This window comes from Gallus gallus, chromosome 12 (assembly GCF_016699485.2).
Source record: "Gallus gallus isolate bGalGal1 chromosome 12, bGalGal1.mat.broiler.GRCg7b, whole genome shotgun sequence".
NCBI lineage: Eukaryota > Metazoa > Chordata > Aves > Galliformes > Phasianidae > Gallus > Gallus gallus.
This window is the reverse complement of record NC_052543.1, coordinates 7,189,167-7,198,990: the sequence shown is the minus strand read 5'-3', so window position 1 is coordinate 7,198,990 and position 9,824 is coordinate 7,189,167. Positions and strand designations below refer to the sequence as shown.

The following is a 9,824-nucleotide window of genomic DNA, read 5'->3' as shown; positions in this document are numbered from 1 at the left end:
GTGACCTATTTCAACCTCTTATACTGTTGTTGTGGGAACAGCTTCACTTTAAAAATAAACTATTTTCATTCTCTTAATTTTATTGAATTCTAAGTGTAATGTAATGGCTTCTGTATGCCTTACAGTGTTTTAGCATCCATCATAAAGACAGTTGGTGATCGTCATGTCCAAAACTGCAGTGAACTCATTGATTACTTCCCCCCCACTTGTCCTTCACTGTTTTGACAGTTCAGAGTTGCTTTCATGATTCCTGCTTCAGATTTTCTAGAACATTTTGCCAATTGTACAAGGAAAAAAAAAGGAAAAGTGTCATCCATTTGTCACAGAACCATGACTGCAGCTATCACATGACAAAGTGAAACCAAAGTAATTTATACTTAAAATCTGATTTCAGTACTGCAAGACCCAAGAAACTGAGATAATATAAAACAATTTTATAGAGTATCTGTGCATTAGGTACAGCATAAAAACAGCTAAAACTACAGCTGGATAAGTCCGCAGTCCCAGTGCTATTTTCCTGCAGCTTGCTTCTTTAAAGTGACAACAGTCCAAAAGGAGGAGCAGGTGCATAATCAAGCAATCCCATACATTTTAATTGTTTAGATTATCACTGTTCTGTATCCATTCATACTGCACTACAGATGTAGTTACAAAAAAAAAAATCACAAAGCCCTGCCGACAAATCCCAGACCAGAAACTGCCTTTTTTGATACAGAGAATTGTAGATACATTCGGTTGGCTTATTTCATTGAGATGACATAAGCAATTGATTGGCAGAGGGGAAGGGATACAAATCTCCTGGGGAAGGTGGGAGATAAATGATACAACAGTAAACAGGAATAGTTAACTAAAAGGCACTGCACAAATGTAAGGAGTACGTAAAGATTATTTCTGATGGATATTGTAAGCATCTGATCTTTAAAGAGACACAGTGGAGGAAAAAAAAAAAAATCACGACCACCTTTGTTAACACATGTATTGCTTAACAATTCCTTCTGATCAGAATTGTAAGGAACTCAACCTAATTATATCTGCTGCACAGTAACCAGATTTGGTTCTGTCCTTTTGCCAGTAGCTGTGGAGAACTGACTTCTGTAAAGATCTTTTATACATCAAATGACCGCTATACTCCTTTAATTTTCTCTTTCTTGTGATCCAGCAACATAAGAAATTCTTTTGCTTCCTCTCACAAGGCCAATTCTCCATGTCTTCTGCCATTCTTCTAGTTTTTTCCCCCTGAATTCCCCTCAGTTTTCCTCAATTCCTATGAAGTGTAACACAGACTATAATGAATTGACAAATTTAATAAAAAATTTAGTTACTAAAAATTCAAGGGAAATACCCTAGCTGTATATCTGGTGCTATTTTATCTTGATGGTTATCAGCAAGTATTTTAACAAGTTTAGTTTTGTCACCAAGGGAAAAAACAAATGGAAACTAACTTGGTGACCAAGAGACTCTGCAATGTACAATCATTTAGAAAACTCTCCTCTACAGGTGGAAGAAGATTTTTCACAGCTTAGATTAAATATCCATTACTGTGAAATTGCAAGAAGGTACCTGTGGACACAGCATTAGAGAAGAAAGAATATACTGCAAGTTGGAAGACATTAAAAGCCTGGGATTCATTCAGCACTCCTAAAGAGCAAAACGGTTTCCAGGAAAGGTAGCCTTTCTCATGTACATAAATACAGCTTAAACTGCTAATGAGTGTAACATAAAGGCCATTCCTTCACTAGTTCTCAACGATTATGATTTTCACAGATGTCAATCACAAGGAGATAGATCTTCACCTCCAAATGTAGTAGCGTTCAGTTATCCTACATCAGGATAACACTGGAGAATGATCACAAAGAATTATTCATACAGTAAAATATAGTAAGGAGACTGAATATTAGGAACCAACAGCCTCACCAATAGCAAAGATCAAATGCGCCTTAGAAGAGTGAAGAGCACAACTGAATTAAACACTATAATAAATAGTAAGCAAATAAAAAGGTTTAAGTAGCATTTCTTGGGAATAACAATCATTTCTCAAACAAAATGGCACCCCCAGCAAAGTTCTAGCATCCTCCCCTCCTTACTGTTTTAAGTTCTTTAAAATAGTCCTAGAAATTGATTTCTCACAGAAAGGAAAAGACATATTTGCAGGCCTGCCCAAGGAATCCAAATGCAAAATGAAAGTCTGCTAAAAACTTCTCTAATCAATAGATAAGCAAAGAATTCATCAGAGCAATTTGCCCTAGCTAGAACTAAGCCCAGATGAATGAACTCTGTAGAATTACATCCATTATCAGTAGAATTTAAGGTATAAATACCAATACAATTACTAAGAAATAAAGCAAGATTTGCCTGCTATCACAATTCCAGGAAATCAAAAAAAAAAAGCCAATAAAAAGCATCATGAGATATTTTACAGATGACATATCAGAAACCGCTGAAATTTGTTTCAAGTGGAAAACAGTGAAGGTTACAGAATAGCAGCTCTGTGAGTCACTCGGGACTCCACCGGACCATGATTCAACTTGCAGTAATAACAGAAAAGGCACTGACTAGGAATGCTTACTGCACTGCTCCATCATTTTAACAGTAGCACTATATTCTTTCCTGACAACATGTAGTTAATAGGGGAAAAACAAAGGGATTGCAGACTGTAGAACAATTTTTTTTTCCCTGTGTTAAGTCTGAAAGGAGCCAAAATAAGCTTTAGAAACACATAACTAATTTGCTGCATGGAAAAATAAAAGGGCCAGAGAGAAAGAATCTGTACAACTGTAAAGAGCAGAGCAGCCATCAGTGGAGATACCCAGTCATGCTGTCACAAGCAACTGAAGGGGTAAAAGAGGATTTCTTTTAGTATTTCACCTACCTTAATATTAACATATATCAAGCAGATATAACTACATAAGGTAATAAATATATTCTGTCCTATAAAACCACAGCTAAATAACTGAAATACAGAACATAATGTTCTCGTTGTTTGCTGAAACACAAAGGGAATCTGTCCTGCTCATAGAGAAACCATCAAAAGGGCATTATGTACACCATCCCACTTCTGTCTGATGCAGAGCAAGAATCAGAAAGGAAGCAATGGATGAACTTCTCCCAGCAGTAAATGTTGCATAGCTTCAGAGAAGGACAAAGAAACTTGCAATACACAATAATCAGAACAAGCCTGAATGGAGACAACAACATTCCAGTTCACAGAGGTCATAGCTTGAATCTAAGTATACTGTACACTTCAGTGTCCTTCAAGGCTGAGGAAGCAGATGGCAGGTCATATGACTCATTTCTGATATAAAATATATTCTTACAAGGCAACAGCAGTGAAGAAGGGCAGAGAGAATAAATATCTCAAATACAGAAGTGGAATTAACAGACAAAGGAGGAAAACAATCCATAACAACTCCATAACTGGAAAATACTGCTCCTCATGTTTCACTTTTAATTCAAGATATAGCCAAGGAACTTTCACACTTGAAAAGGTCACACACAACAGACAGCTGTCCTTGGTTAAGTTCTTCATTTTAGGATACCTTTGCTCTATAGTAACCTTGTAGAAAGAAATAAATTGGTGTTCCAGATGCCATTTAAAAATTTTTTAAAAAAAATTAAAAAGTTTGTTGTTTGTCATTTGAGTCTTTTGAAAGTTGAATGCCTTCGTTATAAGATATTGCTTTCAGAATTGAAGTCCTTCATACTATCTTTATTAGCAAACTTGAAGCATTATGAAATGATAGCTAGACATTTTTACAGAGTTTCTTTGACATCATATTATGGCCCATTCTTTACCCTTCAATGGAATTGGTTTTATGCACTTCACTAGGAGAACCAGTGAAAAATCTAATCTGAGTTTCACAGATTAGATGAGGCCCTCTTAATGGAAAGAGTAGATGGAAGATTTGTGGGGCTTTCATCATGGGTTATTCTCTACAACTTGTATGATTTTTCTTTAACTTGTGTTTAGGTCTCAGGGTTCAGTGGCAAGTTAGTGGAAAGAAACGCATAGGCATTCTTTGTCTAGATTACCTTAAAAAAAAAAAAGCAGTAACTTCACTTCATAATAGAACTGTTTGACATCAAAAGAAATAAATTAGCACTCAATGAAAAAAAAAAATTAATTTGAAAATAAGTAAGTCAGCATCCTTCTGGAACTTGACTTTCCTACTATTGGGAAGAAAGACTTCTTATGGAGCCACACAACATCCAGACCCTCATTAAACCTTAAACACCTACCTTTGTGGAAAAGAATATACAGAGCAAACAAATGCAATAACAGAACTTCTTCCTAGGATACAAGCACTGTGAAACAGAATGACAAAAAAAAAAAAAAAAAAAGTGAAATTGACTCACCCCTTCCAACAGCCAGCAACTGCTCCAAAGAAGCACAGTCTCAGAAAGACACAGTTCCCCTACCTGCTAACCCTGCCCTTAAATCAGAGGAGGGGAGCATCCAGGCTCCACCTCTTCAGATCACTCAAGTGCATGGCTTGCAGCTGAGCTCCCTGTGTTAGCTGCACCTGGTGCTCAGCTATTGGTTCATGCAGAGACCTGGCAATTCCCCCGGAAGGTTAAACTGCAAAGCTAACTGCTAAAATCAGAAGTCTATCTATCTGCAGTAGGGAACATCACCTGTGTGGTGAGGGAATGTTTACGTGAAGTTCTCTACGTTCCCAGAATGGTTTTCATATTCCCATACTCTGCTGTAGACCATGGAATAATCAGACACCAGATTAGAACCACTGAGTCTGTAGCACTGACTGCACCGTGCTCTGCAGCTCCTCCTGCAGCACAGCAAACTCCCATGGGTGCTGCTCTGCAGTACAGGATGGAGCGCCCAACATCTGCCCAAAGTCCTGGGCTACGGTGAGCTTTGAAGTTATGTATGCTCGTGCCATTTCTGCTCCCGGCATGCCCAGATGTGGGGAGACAACTCTGCAGTAAACTGAACATCTCCTCTGACATAGTTCACACTGGATCTCTTTGTACAGGTGTACAGTACTGGAGGATACTCTGTTGTAAGACACGGTGTCACATGAATTTGAGTTTTCAGTCTCTTCATTCTTTATGCAGACCGTGCTGCCTTTATCTTCCACTGATGGCAATTTCATTAAATGATCACAACGGATTTGTTAAAAGCAAAGACAGCTGCCATGTAACAAAGTAAAAGGGAGTATTTATTTTGTTTGTTTTCTTCTGAGTAAGGGGATGCCCATTGACGCCTGGCAGCCGGGGGCTGTTCAACCAGCCTCGCGTACCACCGGGCTCTGCCGTGGGGCTGAGCAGGGCACAGCGGGGCCGGCGGGGGCCCAAGCCGCGGCCGGAACGTTAGGCGCGGAGCTCGGCGTTCCGGCCGGCGGAGGGGCCGAGCGCGCAGTGACACCGCGTGGCCGCTTCTCGCCCGCCCCCGCGGGTGGCTGCCGGGAGCCAAGATGGAGGCCGCGAGCAGAGCGGGGCAGGAGATCAGCTTGGCGGCCCTCAAGCAACACGACCCGTACATCACCAGTATCGCCGACGTGACCGGGCAGGTAGCGCTCTACAGCTTCAGCCCGAAGGCTAACGAGTGGGTAAGTGGAGAGCGGCTCTCCCGATTCTTCCGGCCGCGGGGCAGCGGGTCGTCATGGGGCCGCAGCCGCCCGGTTTGGGGTTTAGGGCCTTCCCCCGGCAGGTTTCGGCTCAGGAGGCGTTTTTGCCTGAGGAGAACCGTGCACGGCCCGGTCCGTGCCGGAGCGGTGGCGGGGCAGGGGTTGCTGCCGCAGGGCGGGCGTTTCGGTGCGTGCCCGCCGTCGGTTGTTGCTCACAGCCCTATTTCAGGAACAGCGGGGTTTGAGAAGGAGCATTCGTCATTGCGTTAAAGCATAGCTTTGGCCTGAGGTGTTTTCCTTTCTGGTTTGGGTGTTGGTGTCCGAACGGCAGGGAAGAGGCACCTTTAGAGATATTGCTTAAGGAAGAAGCCCTACCGAGGGTCAGAACGTAGGCGTACTGTGCCCCTCCAGCTTACCCTGACTGCTGCCGTGTCATCACAAAGCTCTGAAGGCATAAATACGTGGAAGTTCACCCTGCTGTGCTTAGCCCTGGGGCTGTGTGTGGGTCTCAGCACTTGGGACCTTCACATGTGTGGTGAACTTGGACATTTAAAGCATAAAGCAGCTGTGGTGCATAGCTATGTTGTTCTGTTGTCGTCCGTGCTGATAATGTAGTCATTTAAGTAAGACGTGGAAAAACAACCTGTCTGCTGTGTGCAGATAGCAGCCAGTGTGTGAGAATAAGGAGCTGTGAGCAAGGCCTTTGGCTCTGACTGGTCAGGCTGGCTGTACACTGTATAACGCATTGGTGAGTTAATAATGAAGTAGATCTCCTGGAAGTGGATTTAATTTCCCTAGTTTTACTAGGGAAAAAGCAGGTCATTGCTGAAAAGGAGGGATGGCAAACTTTTGTGGCAAGGTAACAATATTGTAAATTATCTCTCTAATTAAAACATTATACAGAAGCTGGCAAGAATATTCCCTGAACATACCTACTGTTTTTTGTAGGAGAAGACTGACATAGAAGGTACCTTGTTTGTGTACAAAAGGTAAGGGTTATTTTGATGTCTTCTTTTCTGCTCTAAGAAGAAAACAAGACTCAGGTGGCTGCATGAGCAGCTTTCATAGTAGATCTATTGCATTCAATAACGTTTGTCTAGCTATTAACATATATATGTGTATTTTGAGAGGACTAAACTTTGTGCAAGGACAAATAACCCTGTTAAAATTACTGCTGAAAAATCCTCGTACTTAATAAATGCTTCATATGTATCCACACAAAAACATAGTTTATCAATCTTCATTTGTTAATACGGTAGCATTTGGTTATGAGTTTGTTAAATGCTGAGAAATCCTTGCTTCTCTAACACGTGTGAAGTTGATAATGAGAACAACATAGATGACAAATTAAATAATCCCTCATCACTTTATTTCTTTCATATCCTGTCTGGTTCTGTAAATGCATGATGCTAGTTAAGTCACTCCTGGGCCTCTTGATTCTCTCATCAGAACAGAAAGAAATTCCCAATTACTTGGGGTAAAGAAAAGGAGTGCACAGGAATTATTTTCTTCAGAAGCATTGCATAAAAACTGAAAATGGATTTACTTCTTAAATTACAAATCAGAAACCTAACAATGAAATAAGTCTGCTGTGTGTGAGATATGAATAATGCAGACGTAATCAACCTGCCCCGAAGCAGACTGTCACAAACAAGGTTGTTCCAATTATTTTATCTTGGCATTGGAAAGGGATGCAAATAACCTAGTGCTCTTAACTATGCTTGAGTTCCAAATTTGGAAATAGTGTAAGTAAAACAATCAAACAAAAAACTAAAGAGAGAGTTTTCCCATGACAAGCTGATTATTTCACAAAAGCTCTGTTAGGAGCATTACGGACAACCTTGTAATGGTAAGGACTGTTTGCCTTTTGTTGTTGGCCATTCAGTAAACATGGCCATGTTGCTATAAAAATCTTTATACTTAATACCTAATTATGTCTGATTTTTGCCCTAGTATCTTATCTTTTGTTTTCTTAGCTAATTATTTTTATTAGACGTGAGTGACCTAAAACAAACTTCTTCCCCAAAGGCCTTCATTGTGCTGCTGTGTTCATTATGTGGCTGCTTATGGGCACAGCTGAGTGTGGCATTCATGCAGCAAGAGGAAGCAGATGTAATTGAACTCCCATTGCTTACTTGCTTGATGTTTTGTCTTTCAACCCACTGTCTAGCAAAAATGTAGATATTAAAAATTGTTTTACTAAGTAATACAATTGTAATTATTGTACTGACTACTTTGAAAACAGTAAGTGAAGTCTTTATTTTCAGTGTCTCCCTTTATGAAGAGATTTTTTTGCTTCTAGTTCTCCTCTGCATAAATTTCCTGATATTTAAATTAACAACTTATTGTCAGACCTATTTACAGTAAAGTAGAAGTTACTGAGTGGTGTGATTTATTGTTTTTCCTCCTCTAGCCAAAGATTAAAAAGCCTTAAAGCTGTATTATGAAATGTATTGTACACACTTTAATCCTGGCCTCATTTTTGGTGAGATTTTTGTTTGGTTTTGAACAGTATTTTTTTGCAGCATATCTTTGATTCAGCAATTCACAACTGTTCTGTTAATTCTAACAATAGTTGAGTTAAACATGGTTTTTAAATTGAGATTAGTTGGCTTGCCAAGAAATGACATGGAAGAACAAGAACTGGATATTCAGGACTACTAAAGCTTCAGTTCATAAAATAATAGTTTTGAGGATTAATTCATAACTCTGTTTCAGAAAACTGTGTATGTTGTTCAAGGTCTTACTCCTTGCTTTTGTTCTAATTGAAACAATAGGTCCGCTTCTCCATATCATGTTTTTACAATAGTGAATCGATTGAACATGCACAACCTAGTTGAACCAGTGAATAAAGACTTGGAGTTTCAGCTTCATGAACCATTTCTTCTCTACAGAAATGCTAGCTGTGAGTATAAGTTCCTCTAATCGATATGAACGTGGTATTCTGTTTTATAACCTAGACTGCTTTTTCTTACTGTGGTGTGTTTCAAGCATAATGCAATGGGCCAGGTTCCAGTGGGATGTGGGATGTTTTCTGTCTACAGTGCTAGATTTATGTAAGTAGCAGCACAATGCATTGTGATGATCACCTGCTTTCAATAAAAATGGGTTAGACTATGAAAGTTCAATATTGTTATTTTCATGTTTTTAATTAACGGCCTCATTGGTTTAATTTAAACATGCACAGTGCTATAGCATTATTAAAGAATACTGAAGATTGATAATTTTCTTAGTGTATGGGAACTGTTGAGTCCTGGTCTGAACCACTGATTGAGCACCTGGAGAAAGGACCCGGTCAGCCCTGGGGGCACAGGTGAAGGCAATCCAGCTGTGTGACTGGAAGGGGTGGAGCCTGGCTGCACCTCTCAGACCTCATTTAAGACTTGACTGCCAAGGGGGAAGGATCTCTTCCTGGAGATCCCTCCTTGGTGAAGCTTTCCCCTGTGAACCTAGAATCTTATGGTATGGGTGAGCAATCTTCTCCCTTTCGTTTATAGTATTTCTCTATTGTGCTAGTCCTTTAGTCATCACACCTTTGTTGTAATGTCTTTCCTATCCTATTGATCTGTCTAATTGCTACACTAGGTGATAAATGTTATCAGGTAGTTCTGTGGGCTTCAAGAGCTGTGCTTTTGTGGGGAAAAAAAAAATTTAAATATTTATCAGTGGTTCTTTGAAGGGGTTGAGAGAATTGCCTAGCTCCAGGTGTTAGTTTCTTTCTCTGGAGTACTGTGTGTACTCTTGAGACAAATGTCTGCTAAACTTCTTCAGATCTAGATTCCAGCAAGTTGTGAATTTTGGCAGATGTATAGTTAAAAAGAAAGTAATGTGTTCTTGCTACTTCTTGATTTCTACTGTCAGCATTGGGTTAGCAGTTAAGTTAGAGTCCCTGTGTGCTATGTTAGGCACGTCGTAAAAAATCCTACTACTCCAAAAAGCTCAATCTAGAATTTAGATTGCTCTTAAAGAGGTAATGAAGGTGCATATGAAGTTCTCTTGAAAGCTGGTGAAATAAAAGATATCCCACAGAGTAGAGAGCACTCATGATATAAAACTATTGTTTTATATCCTTGACTTAGACTAAGTTCTTGAAATTAGTTTCTAATGATATGTTCTTGTCTAATTAGTGTCTAATGATATGTTCTTACTGAATTACTTAGAGAACCTGTATATTGTCTGGATAAGTTGCTTCCTTAACACAGTCTCTACTGCATATCACCTAATGTCCCCCTGAATGGG

The 9,824-nt window shown here is 39.8% G+C and overlaps 1 protein-coding gene across 3 annotated transcripts in view; it reads left to right on the top strand.

Annotated features, from left to right (window-relative positions):
• The first annotated feature begins 5,403 nt into the window (after positions 1 to 5,403).
• DCP1A (decapping mRNA 1A) overlaps positions 5,404 to 9,824 on the top strand; it is a 32,603-nt gene continuing 28,182 nt past the window's right edge. For 2 of the 3 annotated variants that reach the window (XM_004944567.5, XM_004944566.5), the window contains exons 1-3: positions 5,404 to 5,567; positions 6,534 to 6,574; positions 8,363 to 8,490. In XM_004944567.5, coding sequence (XP_004944624.1) covers positions 5,433 to 5,567; positions 6,534 to 6,574; positions 8,363 to 8,490 — 304 coding nt within the window. In that variant the 5' untranslated portion in view covers positions 5,404 to 5,432. Of the gene's footprint in view, positions 5,568 to 6,488; positions 6,575 to 8,362; positions 8,491 to 9,824 lie in introns of all 3 variants that reach the window. The other variant, XM_015293406.4, reaches the window with a different exon arrangement.